This window comes from Chelon labrosus, assembly GCF_963514085.1.
Source record: "Chelon labrosus genome assembly, chromosome: 6".
NCBI classification, from domain to species: domain Eukaryota; kingdom Metazoa; phylum Chordata; class Actinopteri; order Mugiliformes; family Mugilidae; genus Chelon; species Chelon labrosus.
The window spans coordinates 12,068,909-12,096,231 of record NC_140342.1 but is presented as its reverse complement, the minus strand read 5'-3'; the positions used below and the strand labels follow the sequence as shown (position 1 = coordinate 12,096,231).

The following is a 27,323-nucleotide window of genomic DNA, read 5'->3' as shown; positions in this document are numbered from 1 at the left end:
ATCAATTCAAAATATGGACAATAATTACAGTCTGCCTGCTGCTTTATGGTGGTTATTTTTCTACCATATATATATATATTTATATCTGGGCTTGCCAAACATCTGGTTTGTTATTGTATAGACCATAAGCTGCAGAAGAAAACCTGGCCAAGCTTTGCAAGTTTTGCAGCTTCCAGCGAATTTATTTTCTTTCATCCCGTCTGTTTCTAGACCCCTAAAACCTCAAGAATAAAAGTCAAATCCATTTTGCTTAGATTTAGATTTCACCTATGGATCCCTGAGTCTAAACGGACTAAACTAACATTAGGAAACTGTAAAAGTGCTCCATGCCAATCTAGTCTATTAGGGAGCAAAGGGCACATTGTAACACAAGGTGCAGAGTCTGTTCAACAAGTGCGAAGACATAGAGCAAAAACAAAGGCAGTGAGTTAGTGCCCTGGGACTGATTGGCAGGGTGGGCTCATTGGGTGACCCCTGACCTTTTTAACCTCGAGGAATGTTGTCATGCTGGTGCGCGTATTGTTCCAGCCTCCCTGAGGCCAGCCGAGCCGAGTCGAGCGTCAAATGAATGTGAACGCTGAATGTTGCAGAGGGTTTCCTCCCTCGCCCCCCCACCCCAAAAAGACCTCCTCTTTCTTGCCCTAATCCTTTCTTTTCTGCTCTTCAGACTTCAACAAACAAAAGGTGTCAACAGGTCTGAGAGGGGACTGTTGTTGTTGGTCTGAAGTGCACATGCGTGCAGAAAGAGCTCTGCTGTGGGTGCCAGGCTGGCTCCCCTCTCTGACCTAAATGACCAAGAAAGATGCAATAAAAGGCGTCTAAGAAAAAGCGCACAGAGGAAAAAAAGCCCCTTCGCACGATCAGTCATCAAATAAACCACTTTTCTTTATTGGTCCGCCGTCCAGATCTAAGAGATCTGTGTATCTTCAGGCAGTCTGAGAGTCTGGCTCTGGAGGAAGTCACCAGCAGTATAAGGAATCTGACAGATGAGAGGGCCAGACAGACAATTACTGGCCAGGTATGTCCTTTATACCCACCTAGGGCTGGTCAGAGGAAATGGAGGAATTTATGATGTCATAAAAAAGTGCCAGAAGAGAGGTGCCTGAGAACAGGTTGTCTCAGGAGCTGGAGCCATAAAAGACTCCTGCGGCTTCCGCTCCCTCCCCCTGGCTACCACCCGAGATGATAACACTAGGCCTGAGCAGCGGCGGGTTAGAGGAGACAGATATCCTCCATCCATTTACATTTGAGCAAAAAAAAGGAAATTTTTACACTATGGGGCAGCATTTGACTCAGTCCGCCTCTTAGTGGAAAACGTACAGATTTATATTATACTGACATTTAGCAGTTTCTTTTAAATTAATGTTTACACTACTAAGGTACATTTTACTATATGTATATACTGATACAGATGCTTATATTTTTCAATTTTTGCAAAAATATACTGAATTGCAGAGTTTTTACTCATATATAAGCAAACCCTTAAAGTACTCATCCTAAATTTTAGTCCTAATACTGAAAAATAAACCTAAAACACTATGTCTGCATCAAATTTAATGAATGAACGCTACTCTTACATCATGTCCCCTTAATTTTCAACCACCGGTTTACAGTTTAATCTGCAGCACATCCAAACCTCAACATGGGAAATATCTTTAACAAGAGAGATGCCATCTGTCAGCTCAGACTGAGCAGGTGTAAGGAGGGGAAAGCTCAAAAACATGTCTACGTAGACATAAAGCATACCTCTCTTCCTCTTTACACGCGCACGCAAACTCACATCTACATACACAGCACCGCTCTTCCTGCTACAAAAAAAGAAGATAGAGACACAATCTCACGGTTTTGGTGCTTGTTAAAAAAAGGAAGAGAGAAGGTGGTTATTTGCTCTACAGCCTCGCTAAGGAGGTTTCCCATTGTAAAAAGGAGTGGCTGCACAGCCCCGTTTCCTTTCATCCCTCTCCTTGAGGCATGCTGCCTTTGTCTCAGAGGGGACAGAACAACCAGCCTCCCGGCTACGCTACACTGGTCAAATACCTGGGAACTACCATGGGCCTGGTGGGAAAAACAACAAGAGGAGGAGGAGGAGAAGGAAGAGAGGCGGGGGGGCGATAAGGTGTGAGTGTTAATCTGAAGTATGGCGAGACTGACCAGCTACAAAAGAATAGCCTGTTAAATACAACCTATTATTAAATCTCTGCAGGAAGGAGGAGGAACTTGTACAGTGAGCTAAAGAGCTATGCACACCTGGTACCAAACTGAAGAAAAACAACATTAAACTTGTTGATAGAAAACAAAATAAACCAGTTCTTACTTTTCTTTCTGTTTTAATTCAGTGCTCTTTTCACCTTATTAAAGGTACCAACTGTACACGTGCAACTAAGAGCTCTGAGGTTAAAGACAGAAGGTCTATTTTTTTTTCTTTCCCCCCTCCTTCCAATTCTACACTTTCCTGCCAGCTCAGCAGAATGAAGGCTGCTCCTGTATACGAGGTACTGTATAGGGGTGAAGTGAGTTTAAGTCCGGCCCCAAACCCGACTGCAGCCGTCTGAATGTAGAGCTTTACGTTCCAGTCCACACGGCCTGCCTCGGCAACTAGACCTCACTGTCAAACCTCATAAAGCAGCGGAGTTGTCTTTAAAGCCAGCGGCAAAGATAAGGCAAAATACGGAGGAAAATAAGAATGCGGCCCATTCAAGGAAGTGCGGAGAAAAGAGTGAAAAGCTCTTGACAAAAGCTCTTTAGCTGAAAGTCTCATGGCATGCCTCCAGTCCGCTGAATAAGAAAATATACTTTGGGGACAAATTGCAGCGGGGAAACATAAGAAAGTGAAAATGCCGCTGAGGAATTGTTAAGACCATAATCCTCTCTTCTAATTTCTAGTTTTTGCTTAGCTGTCGAGAGGGAGGCGAGGACCCACAAGTTTATTTTCAGATAGTCCACAAAGAATGCCTGTCATTTCCTGGCGTTCCCCACTTCCATATGAAAGCCCCCTTTCCTTTAGGAACAATGGGAAAGATTCCAAAATTTCCATGGGGAGTTTCTTGCACATTGATACAATGGAGAGCATGTCGTGACAGCATCGACAAGGTCGGGACTAGTTTGTGTCTTACTACGCGTTATTATCGGCACACAACAGCAGTGGCTTTATTCAACTATTCACTGGACTAGTTTAATCTTTCACGTCTATGTTGCTATTTTTTTTAGTTTATAAGAATGTCTGAGTTTATTAAACGAGGAGAACAGCTAAAATCAGATCACTCCAGAGAGATGTTCAGGTTTGAACAAGTTTTTCTGATCCCTTAATCAGTGTTTTCTGCTCCCTAACCTGTAACACACACGCACACACAGTCACACACAGTGACACACAAGCTGTGAGAGTTTCTTAATTAACCAAAAGAGTGCATTTGGTCCTGAAGTGGAAAGAGTTCAAATGTCATGTGCTTCTGAACGGGCCAATAGGCTCTTGAAAGCCACCTGGCTTGACCCAAGCAGACCTGAGCCCTTGGCTAGACAAGGGGTCAGAGGTCATCCACTCATCTAGATAGGCAGTATGTCGCAATGCCTGGGGCACGGTGCAGGGGTCTCCATTACCTAACCTTTCCAATTTTCTCCTGTGTGCGGTTGCAGCGAAACAGAGGGAAGCACAAACACACATTACGAACACAGGTTCCTGTTGATATGAACTCATTCAAGCCTGTACTTCCTCTACCTAAGGTACATGCACACAGTGCAAATGCTGCTGCTAAACTGCTGCGATAGGATTTACTGATGTGGACCCGTGTGCAAGAACGAAATGAATTAAAGTGTTTGAAAATTGTGTTTTAATTGAAAAGAATGACAGCAGCGAGGATAGAAGCGCTGATGATGTGAGAAGTTAGATGGGACTCCCCGATGCTAACATCACATTTCCACTGACAAAGACAAACGGTAGTGGCATTCGTTTTTAATTTGAATTGTTCTGCGGATTCTGTCGTGAGAGCGATGCCCTGTAATGGAGGAACAACAACGATCCGTGGCTGAGAGCCCCTCCACTGTGATAGCAGGTTGCTCCTCGACATAATTGCAGGGTGCAGCTGATGAAACTCATCATAAGTGATAATGAGCTACACAGGAATGATGATCATAGTTCCAGCAGGGGATAAGATAAGCCAGCATCCACCCACCCCTCGGCCCACATTACAGTAGCAGGAAGACATGGGCTTTGCTCTGTTCACTCATCCCGCCCTGATAACTCTCAGAGAGCGACTCCAAACCGAATTAAACAGATATGCTCTCGGATATTTGCTGCTCTTTAATGCGAAGGAGCAGGAGGTTACTTGGGGGGGTTGGGGGTGGGGGGGTTGTTTTCTTCACAAGGGACAATGCTAAAGTGAATTATGTGTAACTCGGCCCTGAGAGGGACGGAAGTGAGGCCATCACAGCTGATCACATCAGCATCAATCAGGGCCTCCTCATTCACTACACAGCGAGAGACAAACAAAGATATTTCCACTAATTTATGGATAAGACATTTGGCAGGATCAGTTAAATGGCTATCAGGACTGTTTTTTTTTTTTTTATCCATTAATTTACTTTTTCATTACACTCTGTGTGCAATCCAATATAATGTAGTGCTGCACTAAGCGTCTAGACCTACTACATCCAGATGGCAGAAGAATTTATGGAGACTGCCTCATTAACCTTAAGGCATATTAGTGCTTGGCACAACACGTCGCCTAAGGTCTCCTTAAAAAATCCGTGTCTCAGCTGCATTAAACTACCTAGAGGGTCAAAGCTGAGTGGCACACTAGGCCAAACTGAGTGTGCAATGCTCACTGTGAAGTGTATATTTGGTCAGCGTATGTGCTCTCGGTGTGCCCACCCTGAAAATGGCAGTCTGGCAGGTTTTTTTTTTTTTTTTTTTTTTTAGCCATGTGCCTAAAGCCCAAAATCCGGGAGGAAGTCAGATGCGCAAAGACCGTTACCGAGCGTTCAGGATGCGCAAAGCCACGCTCATTGTCTACTTGCACTATTCCAGTTCGTACCTGAATTTGAGTAACACGAGTAACCTGAATTTGAGGCAACGCGTGCGTTATTTGACGTCTCCTTGCGAAAACATAAATAATTGCACCAGTTTGGTCCTGTTTCTTTTCTGGCTACGTTACGCACCCATCCACACAGACGGATCATGAGTCACGGCTTGGCGAGAGACGGGGTGGCGGCTCTGACTGATCGCTGTCTGCTCTTCAGGTGTCTCATTCGGATTCTTAGGGGCAGGAGGGGTGCTGTAACGTCGATATAATGACAGATGGTCCGCACAAAGCCGGTGCGCATTGTTCAGCTGGAAAAAAATAAAAAATAATAGCCACCATTTATCGCCGACTTTCAGGCCCAGTACGAGGGACAGGAGTCTGTCTACTGAGTGAAATGAATCAAAGTTATAATGTTTTTGAGCCTCCTAACTGGGTTCCTTTGGGCTCCTCGAGGTGTTTAAACAGATGGTTCAAACTTTCCAAGAAACGAGAAGAGCATTTATCTGTACACTGTGTACCATCGACACGTATAGGAACGCGCTACAAAAGTAAAAAGTGTGCGTAAAAAGGGCTCCACGTTCCTCACACAAATCGAAAATCGCGTATTTTCCACCCCCTCGAGTCTCAGGGATGCCCTTAATAAATGACTGGCATATATATATATATATAAAAAATAAAAAAAAATCACATGCGCTGATTTCGGAGACGCGGAGACGCCTGATCGGTGCAGAGCGCAGAACCCATCACACACACTGAAACAGTTTCACATTCAATCCATGTGCACAATCATCAGAGCACTCCAACTGTATTTTTAAAATAAGTAAATAAATAAATAATCGTTTAAAAGCATCACCTTCTTGTCAGTTTGCAAAGACCCTACTGGATTAAACAAAACGCTGACGTCTCGCTATTTTAGATTATGCATTTCACATGATGCCATACTTACAAGATTTTTCTTTCACCCTGCTTGTTAAAAAAAAAAAAAAAAAAAAAGCAGGATACACTGTCCTGTCGAGGTGGACCGATTCTTCGAGGCTGCTGAGTATCTTCACTCTCATCACCTCCATCCGAGAGCAACTCCACACCGACTGAGCGCCCGTTCCTCCGATCCACAGATTACGTCTGCGTGAGGGGCAGAAGGGAGGGCATCCGGTTTACAGGGATCACTGGGAGGACGGGGATTGGCTCAGAGGAGATAGCTTGATAAAATGCGCGCATGCCATTGGACGCCCTTGCAGCGGGGGATGGAAAGGGAGGGGTTGTCGTGTATTATTCAGGAGAAACCGGGTGGGGAGAAGAGGAGGAAGATACTCAGGGCAAAGCGGCATATGCAGACAATGCCCTGTGTCTCAGAAATTTCATTGGTGGATTCATACAGCACAGTTTATGGCTTCCGATAATCCCTTCATGTGGACTAACAGACAAATTGGAGCACTTATACTCAAGTCTGTGGTGGCTATTAGTGTTTGTAATGACCTCAGTGCACTTAATGTAGGCACTGGCATCACTGTAATAACCCCATAATGGCAATTTCCTTTAGGAAAAATTGATGTAGTGAAGAGAAAAATGCTAAAATTCACACTATTACAACACTATTCTTTCTAGTTTTCTGTCTGTGTCTGTACTATTTTGAGATTTAAAAAAAAAAAAAAAATGCTGGACTATTCAGATGGAAGAAAATGCCTATAAATAAATCAAACAATTTTGCAACATCAAACCCCAAGACAGTGTGACTTTCTCTTAGTGTGTATGTAGTGTGTGTGTGTGTGTAGTGTGTGTGTGTGTAGTGTGTGTGTGTGCTGTATGTAGGCTACCAGAAAGCTGGAACTGCAGAATTTTCCACACAGGACTAGGGGAGGAAATGGTGCATGGATAATTCTCTCTTCAGATCCTCTGGTACTTGCTCCGAGAGTACTCGGCTGAATCAATACTGCTCAAAGCTTTCTCATGTTCCCTCTTCTCACATGAGTGCTGAGGCAGTAGAGTCCGAGGCGATCCATTTGAGGTGTTTTCAAGAGATGATACTTGAAAACTCCACCGGCTGGCCTGTATAGGGGTATTTACATTATTAAATCACCCTTGACCCAGAGGCCCCCTGAACACACTCAGATTCACATCCATAATACAGACAGTGAGATGTTAACCTGCATACTGAGCTGGTGTGAGCAGACAGAGAAATCCTAATAACCACAGCGGGGGCTCTTCTCTGATCGGTAGCCATGGTGATTGAACACATTTCTCCACACAGCAGAAAGGCGGTCTGTCTGTCACCACGCAGGCCTTTATTAGGCCCAGACCATCGGACTGGAAGGAAGGAAGCACCAAGTGGAGGCTCACTCCCATTTCATTGTGACTCTACAATTTTACGACAGTCAAGAGGCCATCGACCACAAATTAGCTCTTTTTTGGAAGACTCTCGTCTCCGTTAAACCGATAAAATGGCGCGCTCGAACTCAAACAAAGCCGCACATCATCTGATTATTGTGTGAATTTGAAGGCTGATTTGCATAACTGGTGGGAATGACGCTCTCAGAAGTGCCGCACCTAGATTTATTCACTATTCAGTCTAATTTCAAACACCCAAATGAGAGCAACAGCCTTGGCTTGATTTCCTTTAAGCTCCTAATCTCTCTTTCCTCTTAATTTAGCCGCAGCTTCAATCACAGCTCTTTCACAAATCTCGCCATGTGGGTGTTCATGTGTGGCACCGCTATCATGTGAAATCCTTCCATAGTTGGTGCAATTCATGTTTTCTTCTCAGCTCAACGGTCATATGCTTTGCCAGGGGTTTAGAGAATTTGTTATGACTTTGTGATAAGACAAATCATTTGTGAGCGCTTTATCAGTTGTAAGCTATTAACAAAAAGCATGTTGTGAGTAAAAACGTGTGTTGTGCTTCTTTCAGTGAACCACACTGTGGCTTAGCCTACTGGCATGTAAAACTTCAGACTTTTTACTATTTACAAGAACTCGTGAGAACTGTATAAATTACATGATCAGTTCTATTTTAATTAGATATAAATTAACGTTACTGATTAAGCTATTTGGAAGCAACAGTCTAGCATTGACAGTGGTCATTCAGCCTAATGACGACTTTATACTTGTTACTAATATTTCTTTAATTTTACTCCAAGTCCCCATGAAATCAAACAAGGTTTTTCTTATGGTATTCTCAAGTTCATAAGTGAAAATGTTTGGTACAGTCTGATGGTGGTTGTGCTCTATAACTCCATAATGTCACTTTAGAGATTCCATCTTAATTCTATGGTATGACTAATGAAAATACTGTTATTTCCAACAGCCTCATCCTTTCATTGTGTCTTTTACACAAAAGTCCTTTTGCAGGTAAAAAGATCTAAAACTCCCCTGCAACCCTTCACAGGAACAAGCGGTTACAGAAGATGAATGAATGAAAGATCTAAAACTGATGACTCATCCTGCACTCAGCGGTGTATACTAGTTTTGCATTCAGTGACATGATTTCTGCTTTTTGGAAGAGGTGTGGCCTTCCTAGTTCTGTTTTTGACAGGAGAAACATTCAGCCACTTTAAAGCTGCTCTGTTGAATTCAGCTCTCTGGAGCAATGTTCTGACCAGTAAGCGTCTGCTCTGTTTGCATCCCATAGACACATTAAAACACAAGAACGCAAGCGTAATGTGTTGTTTGTCATTAGTTTCTACTTGAATGTAACAAGGTGACAAGAAAGGTTGAACTCCATAATGGTGAGTAAGTAGAAGAATCCAAGCTAAACATGACATAAACTATTCACAAGTTAAAATACACAAAAATCTGTGTTGCTTATGTTTTTAATGAGGAAGGAAATGAATTCAGTCAGTACATCGGTTCAGGTATTTTGTAAAACTACTTTATCCTTTATAATATAACAGGGAGCTTTTACAGTAGATATTAATTATTCATTCACCAGTTTCTCTTTCATTGAGTATTTTTGTAGTTTGCTGTTGCCTCTTTTATGATGTATTTTTTCAAACCACTGGTACAAAGGATGAACACCACTCAAAGGGAACTTTCATAGCCCAAATGTTATGTCTAATGTCTAATGAATGGCTAGGTAAATAATTGATCAACCTTTATTAAAACCATTTGTAACAAGTTAAAAACTCATAAATTATCTACAGTAATTGCTCAACTGCTTTGGATAATTCAATCTTCTGCAAGTCAATCTAACGAACCCCCAAATGTGTTTTCACGAGTCTTAAAATATGTCTGTCTGCTTGGTTTATGAGTTAAGTTGGCATTTTGGGGACAGGGCTCATTTGCAGCAGCGCCTGTGTAAGCTAGTCTGATTTGCGTGTTTACTCTTATGTCCATGTGTGATCCAGACGCAAGCCGGCACTGGACTCAACACAAATGAAAAGCGTCCAATGTGTTACTGTTGATTTCCATGACAACGTATTAAGCTGAGGCTTAAAACCGTGGCTGTACCATACTGTGCCTAGTAAGAGTGACATCTCCAACTGCTTCAGTAATGAGCTGTCTAACATGCTGTCATCCTCTACAGATGGAGAACATACAGTGGGGCCCTCAACACTTTAGATAATTATGCAGTCAGGAACATTATGAATGTTTTAGCATTTTGGAGGAATTTGAGTTAAATGACTGAACGTCTGAGCGCCTGTTAGCTTAGCTTAGCACAGAGCTTGCCAACTAAAGGAACGATGTGACCTTGTTTGGTTTAGAGGTAACAAAACCTCCACAAGTCACTGTTGAACAAATCTGAAACGTAAAAAGGATGACTTATCCAACAGATTTTGCTGCATTTGGACAAAGCAAGCTGTTGGTCAATGATGACAGCCTCTACGATATGCTAAGCTAAACGGCTTCTAGCATTAGCTTTACATTCACAGAAAAGACACAACAGTGGTGTGAATGTTCTCATCTCTCAATAAGCAGGAAAACAAATAAAGTTTTAGCAAGTTAGACAATTGATTCCTCTTGTTAACCAACACGAAAGGATGCACTTCTTTTCCGTAATTAGGCAATCAGGATATCAACTGTTTTCGAATTAGAACAGGAGATATTAGCAAAGACAATATCTGCAAGCAGCTATAAAATGCGGATTATCATTAGACACACACAGGTTTTGTTTATTTGATGGGTCAGACAATCTTCGTATAGCTGTTGTCTAGTAACTCTTCTCATACGGCTAATTGTGCACCACAGTGTGAGTTGCCTTATCTCACACCATCAACAGTACGGTACAGTCCCCAGCAACTCTGGACCACCTCCACCAACCCCACGTACAGATTTGCCATCGCGGACGCCTCCTGTTGGGTCTCATTCTTGCTCGATGCCAGGAGCGAGTTCTCCGTCTCAATTAATCACTGAGTTTCTAATGGAATGCTTCCCTTCAGGATGAGGCCCATCACAGAGGGGGCTGCAGTCAGTGCTGTCGGTGAAGCTGCTCTGATTGCCTGAATACACTCCCAGCTTTGGAGTCACTGCAGATGTCTGCTAATTGTGGTGATTATGGTGAACGGAGGGGGGTAGGAATATGTAATGAATTTCCCATTGCTTTCATGCCTCACATCCTTTGGTTCTGTGCATCTGCTATAAAAGCAGAGCATCCGCAGGGTTTGGAGACGGACAAAAGTGCCATGGTGGATTGGGCAAGGGCTTTTGGATGGGCAGTCATTCTAACACCAAGTGCAGCCAGATTGGGTTCATTTATTCTTTTAGTTCTGTTTATTGCTGATACAATTCAGGTTTCCTCTCCCCTCATCTCACTTCCTTTCACCTCTGTTTTGGGAGCCTGACTTAAATTTTCTTTTTCACTGGTCACAATTAGATAAATTTGACCGTAAATTTAAATAATAAACTAGCTAGCTTAGCTTACCTTGGCATTATGACTGGAAACATTAATTAGTGCAACCCAAAGCTGATAGAAAGCTTTAGGTTGCACTAATTAATGCTGAAACCACTCCTCCTAAAAACTGTTGGTTTTAGAAACTCTAAAATCAAATGATACTGATCTCATAATGTCAAACTAGTCCCAGTAAATAAGCGTTAAATGTTGCACAGAGAGAGGCTTCCAGCTGAACGTAAACTGGAGAGAAGGCTAAGAACCAGAAAAGACACTACAGATAACACCATAGACCGACACGGTGTAACTGTATCAGAATAAATAAAATCTAAAAAGAAATCCCATACAAAGTATTCCAAGTGCCAGAATACATTTTTATTGGAGAAATAAAAGTGATGGTTGTGCTAATTCTAAAGCCACATGTAAATGAGTCGTTCAGAATAGAGCGGATTATACATGCAAACTGAATTTCTGCACATTCTGCTCTTTATAGTTATCAAGGCGCTCTGGACATGCTACTCTGGACATTGAACTGGAACAAATCATATTCATACATTTAGCATATTAATGAAGCTAAATATCAGACATTCTCTCCCCCTCTGCTGCAAATGCAAACATGCCTGATTTATTGTGGATGTGCTTTTTTGCGAGGCAAGAGTTAGCTAATTCCTCCGGGGCGAGTGCCCTTCCTGTCACACTGATCAAAGACTTTCTCTTGATATGAGCATAAACTGCTCCGTGCCCCATCGCCGTCAATGTCTGTGCATGCGTGCGAGTGTGTGTGTGTGTGCGCGCGTCCGTGGATGTCTATGCGTGTTTGAATGCGAGGTGAGGCGTTGAGTGTGTACATCCATCCCCCATCACCAGAGGCTGTATTATGCATTGTTGTTGGCGTGGCCTACATGCTCAACCAAGCATGGTCCAGTGTGGTACAGTACACACGTCTTCCCATCCCCACTGCTCTCCCCTGTCGTGTCCGCGGGCCCGCTTCATTTACTTTTGCTCCTGAATTAATGCTAGTTAACTGTCACATTAACTCAGATCTGTTGACCCGCTATGTCAACAACATAAACTAGCCTCAGTGTGTGATAGTTTAGGTTATTTTTTGCTTTGATACACAGAGGCAAGCATGAATGTATGTAGGCCACCTAAAGCTGCAGCCATCCACACATAATCTCTATCTTATCTGAACAAAATACATTGTTGCGTAAGCCTTTAAAGCTTTGTGCTTTCTCAACCAGACTGGAGAAAGTGCAGAAAAATGGGGAAACTTCTTTGCAGAGTGCAGCGGCGGGTGCAGTGCAGGTGTCTCTTTCACTGCTTCAAAAGGGGCCAAACTGTGGGTGTGGGCGCTCGATTGGATGAGTGCACGGCCCTGGTGTCTGCGTATGTCTTCACATGTACATGTGTGTGGAGCGTATATTTGCCTGCCAGAAGCGAGTGTGTTAAATTCTCTTAGCATGTGTGACGAATCATGTGGCTGGGAAAAGAACAGTGAGTTGCATGGCCTCTCCTGGCCTCTCGCAAACGGAATTCTAAAGAGCCTATCGATCTGTCAGGGTCTCACTTTGTCTTTCGCTCTGCTGCTATCTCACTATCTTATCTATCTGGCTTTGCGTCCCCTCTCTCTGTATCGTCCTCTGTGCTCCTCTTTGTACCGTCGTCTCTCTCCTCTTCGTTTTGAATAGACTCAACGCAGAATGTGTGAGAGAGATGCAGCAAGTGGGTGAGACAGATAAAAAAGAGAGAGCATCCCCCACTCATATGTCTTTCATCCTAATCCTCAGTCTCTGTCCAAGAAAGGGCCTCCTTTTCACTTGTCTGCCCTAAAGCCTCTTATATGTGACCCCTCTGTGTCTCCCTCAGGGCTCTCTCCCACGGCCAGAAACCACACAAACCCTCACAAACCACACATCTGTGCATTTTAGCTTATGGTCATAAACCATACAAGGAGAAAGTTGCATGTGTTTGTGTTCATAATATACCCCCCAAAAAACAAGTAGAGGTCAGAACGTGTTTGCTCCAAACACCGTTAGAGGAGCTGCGCTATGCTAGGATTTGCAGAACTGACACAACCTCTTACTATATGCTCTGCCCGAAGGTGAAAGCAAATTTACCGCCAGGCTGACTAACACAGCTGCTGGGAGAACGTGTCTCTCGTTAAAAGAATTGTCCTCAATAAAGACGGACGTTTGGCAGCACGTTATGTAACTGGCTGAGGATGATCCCGAGGCTGTGTGGGCGTTGGGTTTTTTATTTTTTTTTTGGATGTGTGTTTCAGAGTTTGGGGCGGAATTTGTGTGCAACTGTGTAGCATGTGTGTGTGTGTGTGTGTGTGTGTGTGTGTGAAGGAGGTATGCATGGGCATTTACGGCGTAAGAGCTTTAATAAGAAAATATATGTGTAAAAATATAAGTGTAGAGCCTGGCCTGACTGTGTTAAAATGTCCAGGGTGGGGAGAGGGGTGTGAGTCTTCCTTTCTGGTGACAATCTCTATTCCAACAAGGAACCGAATCATGCAGTTTTTATTAATCATATACCTCAATTAAAACCTCAGTATCACTAAGAAATAATAATAAAGCTACTGCACATTAGAAGGGAATCTGGAAATTGCAAGATTTATCTAAAGCATCGCAAAAATATTAAATATTCCAGCCTTTCTAAAGAGCTACTAATACATTTATTTCTGTACTCTCAGCATCAATGGCAGCTCTGAGGGGCATGTACGACTGCAAATTATAATGTTTTTACCAAACCCCAGATTTGAAATAAAGAGCGAAGCCTCGGTTAAACTACATGTTGTTACAGCTTGTACGCTATGTGCAACCTAAGTCTATCATAAAAGGGGGCTGAGGTCTGAACGATGGTTTCATTTACCCACATCCGATAAGCTCTGTGGACAACAAATCCCTCACTGAATCTTTTCAATTCATGATCTCTCTTGGGTAGTTTCTTTTATCTCTTACTGACGCTACAGGCATCTGCAAAGACTAGCATACTCAAAAGCAACACAGCTGATTGCGAGACTGACTGAACATGGTGGAGTACCTTAGATTAAACATGTGGATCCACTTAACCAGAGTCTAGTAAACAACTGCCAAGTGCCATATTTGCAGGACTCACAACAAATGCTGGATGGACAAATTGCGTGTTTAAATAGAGGTTTGGACATTTTTTGTTGACGCTTCGCCTCACCTGACCGCTGAAAGTTGTGCTGTACTCTGTAGCAGTGCAACAATTTTCCCCTCAAGTATTTTTTAGGTGCATTATACATGCAGAAAAAATGGTGAATTACTTTGTTCACCTCCGTTTAAGGAGAAAGTAGAAAGTCGTGGTTATCAGTGCATTGTTTTTTGTAATGCAAATGTTGTTTTCCTGGCAGCAAAGGTGAAATTAAGTCAGGACAGCGCTGTAAAAGTCACAGGCCACAGACACAGTCTCTCAGAACAACTCAGTTAGATGCCTTCGTTTCCCACAACGGACCAAAAACATGACGCGAGCAGCATTTTAAAAAGGCTCAGATTTGATATGCGGATTCAGATTCAGTGAAATGCAGTAAAACCTCCTGCCTGGTCATATAACAAATACAAACTGAGCCCCATTGTATCCATTTATGTAAACTATATATAAAACACTCCAATTATATACATCAAGATAAAAACGCAGACAAAAAAGCCACAATCACCCTCTAATAATTTTCCTACCGTCCCTTACTTGGTTCGGCTTGCTTCTCTCAGCTATAGACGGGGTCAGGCTTAAAACAACAGAGCTGCGGTCTTGGTGACATGTGCTCTACAGCTCAGCTGAAAACTTATTCTGAAAGTGAGCATACATGCCGCTCTCACGACAGCCGTATTTAAGGGAGGAATACGAGCCACACTTCCTATAGAGTTACAGTTACCCTTCAGAAGTGGTCGTACAGTAAACATATCACGGCGCACTCAGCAGTCAGAACAGAGAGTCTCTCTGTCTGCACTGCATTCAGGGATCTGATGTTGGCTTGCACTCTGCCTGGCGTGACCCCACCCCTGGTAAATACAGGGTTGGAGGTTTCCTCCGTGGATAAAAATACACTTGCCTCTCAGCAGAGGGGGAGAAAAGTCAGAATTCTTCTCTCCTATTGTGCTCTAAGAGCTACTGACTCCACACAGAAACAGACTTGTTTAGGCAGAGAGGAAATTGATGAAGAAAACAGATAACACTAAGTACATGTTAGTGAGCGAGAGAATTATGAATATACCACTGTAATGACTGTGCAACTCAGTAATGTGATAATACTGACAACTCTGATCTTGACATCAATTCTTCTTCCTACTTTTGTCTTTTTGTCCCTCTTAAGCTCCCATACTTCACAGTTTGTGACATCATCAGTGTGCTGGAGCTAAATTGCTCCAAGCTGGCAGAGGCCTACGACTGCAACAGGTACGATTACTGACAAACTTCACTCCTAAAGTTTGACGTTGTGCCCGGTGATGCTCAGACAAGTTAATCCCACATTTACTGTAACTCCTGTTTTGAGAAAAGTTTTCTGTACCAGCTCAAATGAGCTGACAGAAGCACTCTTTTTGACTTCCTTATTTGAGCTGGCAGCACACTCATCTACTTCACTGCCACTGCTCCGACAAGACAATGACAGTGACTTAGAAAATTGTGTTAGAAAATCAGCTCAAGAGTTTACTTTACCTTCAAGGATGTTAAATGTCACAAAATAATTGACTACTTTTTAACACGCTCTTAAAGTTCAAACAGCACACCACGTTGTGGCTAGCATGTTGCCTGCATGATTTCTGACATTTCTGTTTTAATGGTGTTTTAAGGAACAAGAATGGGCAGGGAACTGTGCACCCCTCTCTTCAAGAACTTGAGTTTTTTGAAGAACTGAAGAGGATTATGTTGGAAAATCACTCGCGAATCTTTTGACTAAATGCTGGACCCTGGGAGGCAAGTAAAAGTGAAAATGAGTCACGAAGAGCGCGGGACGGGACTGAGAGATGTCTTTGACATTCTAGTCAAGGCACCTTCGCAGCGACTGCTAAGCCTTACAATTCAGCTCGGTGAGTCTCCTGAAGAGAATATCGTACATGCCTTGTGTCTGATTATTCTCCGGAGAGAGGAGCAGGCCCTGGACAAACTCCAGATGCTGAGGGATAACTCCATTGCTAAATATCTGGCTGAAAGTTGGCAAACGTGTGGAGGTAAATTAGAAGATTTTGAAATCCGGTGTGGTTCTTTTCAAGAATTAACCGGAGAAACTTTGGCAGCGTTGGCCCGAATTTTTAAAGTTTTGTCCGAGAAGAGCTTGTGCGATCCACTTCAGAGGAATCTGGCCTACAAGAGAGCCATTTCCAGCGACTCCATAAAAACAGGCAATTGTGAGGATCTGGGGTACGATCAATTCAGACAGGAAGCTAAAGATGTCTGTGGACCTGAGTTAGCAGAGTGGATGTGCTCCTGGTGCGACGTCAAGTCAGAGTCTGACCTTGATCCTCACAGAAGCCTGGTTGAAGGAAATACTACTTTAAAAGTTGCCGGGTCTCAGGATATGTCAGTGAGCAGCCTTCCCAGCCCTCTTCAGATGAGCCTCTCAGAGCCTTCTTATCCCACTCATTTGGAGATAAGTATTTCTCCAGCAGTCTCGTTTCAAAGGGACAACATAGGTCCGGTAACATCAGGATCCCCCAACCTAATTCCACCTGAGCAATCGCAAGCAGCTGAGAGTAAACCCACTGGTTCTCCTCTGTTTGGTGCAAAAACAGACTCAGAGATGGATGAAACCTTAGCGGCAACGACCAGAAAGCTAGACAGTCACACCACCCAGACTCCAGACCAAACAAAAAAGCCAAGCACTGGAGAAACATTTGTACTTCCTACCACAGCAAACATTCTTCCAGCGAGGACACCTGCTCCAGAAGACTTCGATGAATGTAAAGGTGCGGAAGATTTCGAAGAAGAGATATTTTATGCGTTTGTTATCTTGCACGCTCCAGAAGATGCAGACATGGCCGAGTCCATGAAGGAAAAACTGGAAGATGTCATCGGTTGTGACGGTGCAACTTTCGCGGATGACTTCGCCATCCCCGGTAAGAGCACTCTGAGGTGTGTGGAGGATGCTATAAACAACTCGGCCTTTACCTTCCTGCTCCTTACCCGCAACTTCAACTCTCGGATGCTGGAGGTGAAGACAGACACTGCTCTTATCAATTCCATTAACAAGAAACACAAGTACAACACTGTTATCCCTCTGCTGCCGCAGGAGAACTGCATGCCCAGACAGCGCATCCCACCAGTTCTTCAGACGCTAGTTTACCTTGAGGAGAACAAGAACTTTGAGAAAAAAATAAAAAAGTCATTGCCGAAAAAAAAGATTGAAGAACAGAAAAGATTCTGGACTGAAGAGCAGGCACTGTTGAAAATTCATCAACAGAAGCGTTTAAACCTGAGGGACAAAGAAGACCTTAGCCTTTTAATGGAGCAAAAATGTCTCCCTGGTGGTCCACCGGAAGACGGTGGTGATGGCAGGACGTGGTGGCAACAACAACCAAACATTCATATTCAAAATGCCAAGTACATAATGATTGGCAACGATTCTCGCATGAATGTGGATTTGGGAGGAAATACAGACCATATGGATTCATTCCACAGAGAGGAGGGGCAATAAATGTAAAGGTGAACTGACTCTCTGATTTCCTTGGATCAGTGTATGTGTAGAAATTGAAAGAAATGTTTTATGAACACTAAAATATGAAAACTGTAACAATCACTGAGTGGCAAATACTTTCTATTTATCTACTGTTGAAAAAAAGACTGAACAAAACTCAAAGGAGCAATTAAATGACACCAAAATGTTTTTTAAAAGATACTGTACCAGTAAAGTACGCTGGCCAGCCACAACATTAAAACCACTGACAGGAGAAGTAAATAAGATTGACAATCTTGTGACAATTTAATGTTCTGCTGGAAAACTTTTGCACCTGGTATTCACGTGGATGTTACTTAGACATGTACCTCCCACCTAGACCAGACCAGACACCCCCACCCCATAGCAATGACACCCCTTGATGGCAGCAGTCATCCCATAGAAGGATGCAGTCTGACACACACACAAAAACGGTTTAGGAACAACTCAAGAAACATGAAAAAGCAGCACAAGGTGTTGACCTGGCCTCCAAATTCACTAGATCCCAAACTGATCAAATATCTGTGGGATGCACAGGAACAAGCCTGACCCACAGAGGCCCCTCTCCTCAACCCATTGGACCCAAAGGCCCCCATTAACAACAGTCTGTTGCCAGACACCACAGGACACCCTCAGAAGGCCCATGTCCATTATCTGATTAATCACAACTGTTTTGGAGGCACAAGGGAGACCTACACAATATCAGGAAAGTGGTCATAATGTTGTGCCTGGTCGGTGAGTATTGAATGATATTTAATAGAAGACTGCCATCTACTGGCCGATATGTGATATAAGCTTTCTGACCTTTTTAAGTTGTATGAACCTTCTCTAGTCACTAGAGAGCAACACTGTTAAACATTTCTCATATAGGATCTCCTGTGGAGGAGTGTTATCCAGACATAATTGTCTATCTACTATTTGACAGCTTTGGAATAAAATGTGGGATCTGGAAAATATCAGTGTCTGATTAAGTTTTTAGGAGCAGAAACGATTTTAGGAATGCAATCTTCTATATTCTCGACTTCATCGTCTCATCCATGTCACTTCTCTGAGATTTTTGTTAAATGACAAAATGATTTGTAGGCGTTTGAAGACCAGCTCAGGTTCATGATATAATAGGACCTACCAGTGAACCAGACAGGATCCAGAGAGACTGCTTTTAATAGTTCAGACTGAAAATGAGGACAAGCAGTGAAAACAAGTTGAAGTAGCTGGGTGAACGTCTTCAGTGTCTTCTTTAAGATATAAAAATTACTCATTTCTTACAGTTTTTTAGTGTCTCTTAATTTTTTGTAGGAGAAGTGTGCTATGAGTGATATCTCTCTATACTGCTGCAGTTACTGGATCTCTATGAGACACATAAGTGGTTCATGAAAGGGGTGTCAAACTCATTTTAATTTAGGGGCTACATACAGCCAAGTTTGATCTCAAGCGGGCTGGATCAGTAATATATAGTATAATCTATTATAAAGAATAAAGAGAACTCCAGATGTTTTCTGAGTAAATTAGGAGAATGTTTACATTTAATAAGCTTTCCTCATAAAAAAAAAAAAAAAACATGATTTTTTTTTTGTGAAAAGTGAAATTTGGCCACACTGCTGTTTGGTCCTGGTCTCAGTGTTGTGTTCTGTCCAGTTCTCTTACTAAAACAATGCACAAATTTATTAGCATTTATTTTCATTGAAAAATTGTCTTCTGTGTAATTTTCGCACTTGACAAATTCATGCTGCGGGCCATATTAGAGCCTCTGGTGGGCCGGTTTTGGCATGCGGGCCATGTGTTTGACATCTGTGGTTTATGAACACTTAAATACTTATTTGCCAAATGTGATAAGTTATCAGTAGAACATTTAAAGTTTTTTATGAGCTGAACCAGCAATTGAGTCTGTCCTTATTTTTGAAAATGTATTATATAAACATAGTACGCCCACTATAAAGACTCTCCAGAAAGTATTCATTCATTCATTCATTCATCTTCTGTAACCACTTGTCCTGTGAAGGGTCAGAACGTATTCGGAGCCCTTCATTTTTGCACTCTTTAATGCGTTATAAATTAAAATTTAAATGACTATAACTGGCAATCAATCCATCAGTGTACTCCCTATAAACCTTAATGATTACGTTAAACCTGAAACCTCCCATTAAATATTCAGGTTCCAAGGTGTCGTCAGGTAAATTCTGTTTGATAATCCCGACATGTTTGTTGGACCAGACTTTAGAAAGCCTCGGCCTTGTGATTATAATATGGTACAATTCAGGACAAAAATGTGGACCATGAAGTCTAAGATAAAACTATGGTTAAGCATACTGTAGATCAGCTCAAGGCTATAAAACTATAACTGAAGGAGTGAGTGTTCCCAGAAGCACAGTGACCTTGATAATTGTGAAATGAAAGAAGTGTAAAACCATCAGGAGTTTCCCTTGAGTTTCCTATTGACCAGTCTTCAAGCAAGAACGTCTTTGATCACGAACATGAAGAGAGCCCTCAACAGAGCTTCAGAAATCCTCTGCAGAGACGGAAGAGCCTGCTGATGGGATGACCATCTCAGCACCGATCCATTCAACCAGGTATTTATGGTAAACCAACTACACACTCTCTGTACAAGGCTGTGGAACAGCCTGCATAGAGTTTGCACAATGCATTAAATGACTCAGAGTGAAGAAAAATATTCTATGACTCAAAAACTTCTGAACTATATGAGAAGAAATGCATGCACTAAAAAACACCAGGCACCCATCTCATCTGTAATATTATCGCAGTGAGGCATGGTGGTGGTAGCATCATGCTATAGGAGTGCTTCTCAGTAGCAGGGACTTCTAGACTGATCAGAGAGATACAGAGAGGTCATTAAAAAGGGATTATGAGAGTAGCAACCTGAGACAGGGTGACAGTTCACAGTTCAGTACAACACTGAACCAAAGCAATGATTATTCTGAAGAAGCGTCAGGACAGGTCTCTGACTGTCCCAGAGTGGTTCAGCCACACTAAAACAACACAGAAAATCTGTTTACATTCAGACTGAAGGGGCTTCAGTGGAGGAATGGGATAAAGGGCCCAAATCACGGTTTGCAAAGCCTTAGCCAGAAGGACTAACAGGTGTAGTGGCTGCTACGGGCTATTGCAAAATGTATTAAATCAGTCTGAATACAGTTGCAAATGACAGAATTTAAAAACAAAACAGGACAAAAGATTTCACTTTGTCATTTGCTGAGATATATGTTAGGGGATGAAATGCCAGTGCATGCATTTCAAATTGAATTTACAAAACTGCAACATGACAAAGTAAAAGCACATTTTTTAGAACTTGCTAATAATCAAAATGTATACTGTCCCACTTGGTAAAGTATTCAGACCCAAAGTGTGGTCAGGTACATTCAGTTAGCTTCAATAATGCTTGCGATGTGTCTAGAACCTGGCTAGAACTGGGTTATGTCTGACGCTCAGGCTTCAAAAGAAAAGTGGCTATGCATTTTTTTCTTCTCCACAGACTTCTGTACATCAGACGTCTTAAACTGACTCTTTCTCTGTGTTGGTGTCTATTCATGTGTATGACATAATTCAGCCTAAACTCTGCTATATCTGGGCGACTACTTTATCATTCACACACTGTACACGCTGCCGAGGACTGACTCATGCTCACAGCTGACTGATAGAAGAATTTTACCAGATAACAACAATGTTCACGGACTTATCTCCTAAAATAGTGACCTCATGTTACAGTAAGTAAGCAGACTGTTACAGTTGTGAGGTGTAGGAAACAGTATCTGAAGTTTATCGATGTAAAACTAAACTACTTTCTGTGTGTTTGGGGCACTAATTACTGTTATTATCAAATCCTCACAATTAAAAAAAGGCTATCACATTTCAAAATATGATTTATGGAAAGTACACCAATCAGCCATAACATTATGACAATATTGTGCCTCCAAAACAGTTGTGACTCATCAGAGAATGGACATGGGCCTTCTGAGGGTGTCCTGTGGTGTCTGGGAACAGAATGTCATTAGTGGGGCCTTTGGGTCCTATGGGTTGAGGGGAGGGGCCTCTGTGGATCATCCCACAGATACTTGATCAGTTTAGGATCTAGTGAATTTGAAGGCCAGGTCAACACCTTGTGCTGTTTTTCATGTTTTTTGAGTTGTTCCTAAACCGTTTTTGTGTGTGTGCCTGTGTCACGTGTCAGGCTGCGTCCTGCTGGAGTGTCATTGCTATGGGTTGGGGGTGCCTGGTCTGCTCTAGGTGGGTGGTACATGTCTAAGTAACATCCACATGAATTCCAGGTCCAAAAGTTTCCCAGCAGAACATTGTATTGTCACAATAACTTAAGTCAGTGTTATTTACCTATCCTGATAGTGGTTTTAATGTTGTGGCTAATCGGTGTATGTGTCTAATCCATTTCAAAACCTATGAATTACATGTATTCAAAGAATAAGCCTCCTATTACAAACTATACAGTAAACGTGTCTTTATAGTATTTATTCTGTGAGTAGTTTGAATGTATTTCTCCATGGAAACAACATCTGGGGTTTAGTCAGCAACCATCCTGCCAGTTAACTCCACCTCGGCCTCTATTACATTGTGGCGACTCCAGTCAGGATTGAATAGGCTGGGTGGGTGGATCGCGCCTGCGCAGTGCGTCCCATCCTCCGATCAGTGCGGCAGGAAAAGCGCAGAGGAGACGCCGCGGAGATAGAGGGAGAGGGGAAAACAGTTAGAAAAGAAAAAGAAACAAGAAGAACATGGACACAAACAGCCAGTTCAGTTCGTATGTTAAACTGTCCCCTGGTGTTGGACTGTAGCTCTCCTCCTCTGCCGCACAGCTGCTCCGTTATGTCGACCTGAGGATAATAATTTCAGGGAATGGAGGAAATCTTCAGAAGAAATCTTGCCACTATAACTGCGCCGTGCCGTCTTTAGGGTTTAAGGCTATCACTGAAACATAAGGGCATCAACTGAGGACGGCGCTCATGTAATCGAGGGGGGGCTGCTCTCCAACATCAGGCCACGCTCAAAGTTTTTTTTTAATTATTTTTCATTTTGGTCTGGAGAAGAGGATTTTTTTTTTTTTTTTTTTTTTTTTTTTTTTGCTGCATTGAATTCCTCTGGACGGGATGTCATCCGCAGTCAGAAGGAACTCCTCCGGCTGACTGAGCCTCCAGCAGCGGGTGTAGCGGGGGATCCACACGGAGAAAACGATGGGAGATGCGACAGACGACAGAGGGATGAGACGGACCTTCATCGTCCCCGCGATCAAGAGCTTCGATCACTACGACTTCACCAGGGCCAAGATATCCTGCAGCCTGACGTGGCTGGTGGCCAAGGCTTTCGGCTCGGGTAGGTGGCGCCTCCTGAGCGTTTTCATTTTTGGGCTGGATGAGTGGGGGAACACTGTCGAGGTAATCATCTGACATGTGTAAACGACGTGGCCTGCTGTTGTGTGCGACCAAGTGGGACTATTTTGCAAACAACATCCTGCAATCAGGCACTCAACTGTGACAGACGAACACAATTAATCAATGGATTCCTCATTTGTTATTTTTAAACAAACCAAAAATTGACTCAGTTCTAATGAATAGACAAAAAGCGAGAATAGATCTCATTTATTCATATATTTGATGATTATCAGACTAACTACTTGTTTACATTAGCTTGCTTTTCTCGTGACAGTCCCTACCTGGAGGTCATAGGTCAAATCTGCTACATCACTACATTGTGTCACAGGGTTATTGGTTTAACCTTTTGCTTATCTACTGCTGCTAAGTATTCCCAATAGCTGAAGTCACACCAAACGTTATGTAACACCACAAATCTTTACTGACAGCCTTCACTGTTCACTGAAGGCCGATCCACTGAGACTAAGACTTCATAACTTAAGTTTAGAACTGTACATAACAAGACACTGTGTTTGTCTCCCAAGGGGCGGTTTGAGGCAAACACAGTTGACATATACAAGCATATGTAAAAGTACAAAAACAATAAATAAATAGAAGAAACGAATTCAGATATTAGAGGTTAAAGGCCATGGCCATATTTGATATTCTGTACCTCTAAATGTTCTAAAATTGAAATGCCAAATTTGTCTTGTTTGCTAAAAAGAATATTGAGTTTGTGATCAAATGAGATAACAAAAAAACGAAAATCCTAAGTGACCAAAAACTTCTTGAAAATCTGTAAATTATTGATTTATAAATCGCTTGCCGCTAAAATGATGGAATAGTTAATCAGTGTGACTTCTTAAAATGGCTTATAGAAGATATTATTATGTGAGACAAAGAAAAAAGAAAACAATCTTTTACCTTTTGTCGGTTTGCTTGAAAAATAGTTGCTAATAAAGCTTCCGTCAATCAGCTATTTTCGTCTCCACTGAAGCTATTCTCTCTAAGCACAGTGCACAAGCAGCTGGTTGTCATGTTTACCTTTTCTGGGCTGCAGTAATTGTGATGGTTTTACAGTCAGTAATCTGTCTCTGTACGTGACTACATGTGTGCACCTCTGTCCTCTGCGGGCTGTGGATGCAGCTCTGGCTGACTGGCCTCATAAAGGCTGAGTAACTCCAGCCTCCTCCGAGCCCAGAGGTTTACTCCAGCCCTTAATGAAAGCTTTTAACAGCTGCGCCTCCGCGTACTGTACGTTGCTCCAAATCTCTGAGCGGCCGCCACACGAAAGAGCAAGAGATCAAAAGGCGGACGGACGGCCGTCTGACTCACACCCATTGATCCGACCGTGTGTGCCAAGTAGAGCCGCACTCTCTCGTTCAGCCTCAGAGAGCGTGAAATGGGGGGAAAGACGTACAGTGGAGCAACATGTGAGAGAGCCAGGCTTGGTTGTACAAGACCTGCTGGCTGTTGCATACTGCCGCCGCCTTGCCTTTTTTTCTCCCCATCCCTCCGGTGACACACTTTCAGCGCCGCCGAGAACTGTGGCCCAATTCACGACCAGTCCTCAGAGTGTTCTCTGGCCTAGATGAGCTATGGTTTGAATCCAGTGATGCTCGGGTGTAGCAACTTTCCCATGAGCTCAAAGTTTCTGCTGAGAGATGGATTTGCATAATATGCAGGTTTGTGCTACAGTATAGGGAGAAAACTTAATTCACACAGCAGTTTCAGGACAGAAGTTGGTACTTAGCTCCCAAAATATTCCCTTTTTAAAAAACATATGATAAGAGGAGCATGAGCTTAGATTTACGCTTGTAGAGGTTTGTGAGTGGATGTTAAATAAACATCTGTTACATCCACATATTGGCACGTGGCACCAAACAACCAGCGAAGGTTCAATTAATATAATAATATATTCAAATGTTTGGAAGTACTGCACAGATTTTTTTTTCTGTTATCATCTTATTTAAGTCGTTAAGTGTAGCTGCACTCATCAGCCATTGTATCTGAAGCTTGGAAATGATCTCTGATGCTTTAAATGATCTTTGACAAACTACAAGTGGATACAATCTGCATGTGATTTAAATTATTTACCTAGTCCTGGCAGCTCTCAGTAGAAACTGTAAGACTGGTAAATCTCAGCCTGCCATCGGCTTGTTAGACGGCAAAATGAGCTGTCACTCAATGGCGAGTTTACACCAAAGAGTCTAATCACACCGGAGCAGCCCAACTAGACTCAGCTATGTCATTCAGGACACAAGCACAGGTCACTGACATCGACTTTTCCCTGAGCTGTTGCCCTTAGATGGCTGCAAATACAATTATTCAACTCTGTCAGCGTCACTGAAAACATTACATAAAAAGTTTCCAGCCCTCTGCTTTACTATTTTGGTCCAGTTTCTCTGCTCTGAGTAGAACCAGTGTCATTTATGGCTGCAGCAGTCAACTGTTTTCAGTGGAAAAGCTGTAAAAGCACCGCTGCACGCTATCTGCTCTGCTCCAGACAAACACACTTAGTGACTAGCTGGTGAATAAAGTGGAGTCAGTGGACACCATAGACAGAGCTAAAAGGAGAATGGTGCTGGATTTACATTGGCTAAGTGAATGTTAAAGTCGCTCCATGTCGGCCAGATTTGTAAGCGTTGTGGTCACAGCACAAAAAAAAACCTGTAATGGCAGGTTTAAAGTGATTCATGTAGTAATGATGTGCATCATGAGTGAGATCAGTGTTTCATGAAGAATGGACGAGCGCCACGTAAGCCGAAGCCAACTAATTTGTGATTTCTGTCAGAACTTCAGAAGTCATTTTTATTGTTATTCCAAACCGCATCATTAACAAAGAGCAGCAGGGCCACAGAGATAAACACTGCTGACCACTGGGTTGTGTATGCTGAGCTGTGATCCCAGGGGTCTCCAGGGGAGCAGTCTTCTCCGTGCCTGGACTTCCTGTGGCAGCTACTTCCTGTCTGTTTCCTCTTTGATGGCCAACACAAAGGATTGGGTTTTTACTTGACGAGGCAGATTTTTATGAACTCTGTGCTGCTGTAGCTAAATGTTCTTGAAATTATTTTCATGTAAAGATCATCTAAATTCACATTTAAAGTATTAAAAAGCAACCATTTTCAGACTGTTTGCTGTGGGGTTGTTCTGTGAACTAAACTCTTTTTAACAAGAGTATCTTAATAATCTGACAGTAAAATCACTTTTATTAAAAAATCTGTGTGGTCAGAGGCTAAATTGTGGAGGCACCACTCTATTAATCAGCTTCATAGACATCTTGACAGAAGTTGGATCGATTGTGACTTGGGCTTGTTACGAAGGGGTGGAACATCTGCCTGTTGCTTTAAATATCTCTTTTCATCACACACTGTTGGGTCATGGGGAGGCTGCGCCAACCACAACCACTGGAAAACTGCCGAGGTTTGATCACAAGCTTTGTGATTTATTTATTTTTTCTGGTGTGATCTTTATACGTTTTGTTGCTTCCACAGCTTTTCTTCTTTCACAAAGCTGTACCTTTAAGATGGATTCCTTTACTGTCCTTTGTTTTCCCCGGTGTGATTCAGACGCAGGCAGAGAGGAAATGACCCCACGCACCAGGAATACTCACTCATACTTAGCCTTGTAAAAGTGTGTCACCACACACACACACGCATTTTTATCCAATGCATTGAAGTGCCAACCTACACTATGTATTCGTCATTCAATGATAGATTAATGAGTAGTACAGTTTAGCTTGAACCCACACCATGTGGTTAACAACAACATAGTGTGATGGAAAAAGAAAGCAGGAAATAAAGAAGAATGAGTGAGTCCTGGAAGTGTAGCTGTGTACGCTTGTGTTACCAGTGCTGTGAGGACATAAATGTGTTTACACAGCTACATTGTGGGGACTCGCCTTCATTATGGGGACAAAAATTGCATGTCCCCATAATGTAGTTCTTTTAAGTTTAGGGTGAAGGTTTGCTTCAAGTTTGAGGCAACGCCCTCTGGAGCGATCCAAACACAGCCATGTGTGTTTCTGTTCAGCTATTTTCTTCAAATCAGATTTACTGGATGAGGTAACAGGATTAGAAGGTGCTCCACACTTTGTAACTTACACTCCCGCCAACACACATGTAGGCTGCAGTGCACTTGGCACACAAACACAAGCATGTCTTGTTTGGATCTTCAGTAAGATAAGTAATGGAGGTGGTAAAAAAAACTCCTCCTGTTGATATCCCTGGGGCTTATACTGACTCAGTTTCTTCTAAATTTAATCTTCTGCATCTCATACTTTCACCTGAAAGACATTTTTGGTGAAGCATACCAACAACAACAACAACAACAAAGAAAGCATTTACAGTGTGCCTTTCTGTTGCGTTTTTATCATTGAGAGGAAACTGTAGGCCTTCTCCAACTCAAAAAGTCTGTCCTCTAAAACTAGCTTCATGTCT

The 27,323-nt window shown here is 42.6% G+C and overlaps 2 protein-coding genes across 2 annotated transcripts in view; both read left to right on the top strand.

Annotated features, from left to right (window-relative positions):
- The first annotated feature begins 15,083 nt into the window (after positions 1 to 15,083).
- On the top strand, positions 15,084 to 19,095 carry ticam1 (TIR domain containing adaptor molecule 1). Its single transcript, XM_084546596.1, has 2 exons — positions 15,084 to 15,258; positions 15,654 to 19,095. Exon 2 carries the CDS (start codon positions 15,761 to 15,763, stop codon positions 17,492 to 17,494), a length of 1,734 nt encoding a protein of 577 aa, XP_084402722.1. The 5' UTR covers positions 15,084 to 15,258; positions 15,654 to 15,760; the 3' UTR covers positions 17,495 to 19,095.
- A 3,612-nt stretch (positions 19,096 to 22,707) lies between these two features.
- camsap2b (calmodulin regulated spectrin-associated protein family, member 2b) overlaps positions 22,708 to 27,323 on the top strand; it is a gene marked incomplete at its 5' end in the record, with an annotated part of 29,663 nt that continues 25,047 nt past the window's right edge. Inside the window, one exon of the mRNA XM_084546173.1 lies at positions 22,708 to 22,846. Coding sequence (XP_084402299.1) covers positions 22,708 to 22,846 — 139 coding nt within the window. The remainder of the gene's footprint in view (positions 22,847 to 27,323) is intronic.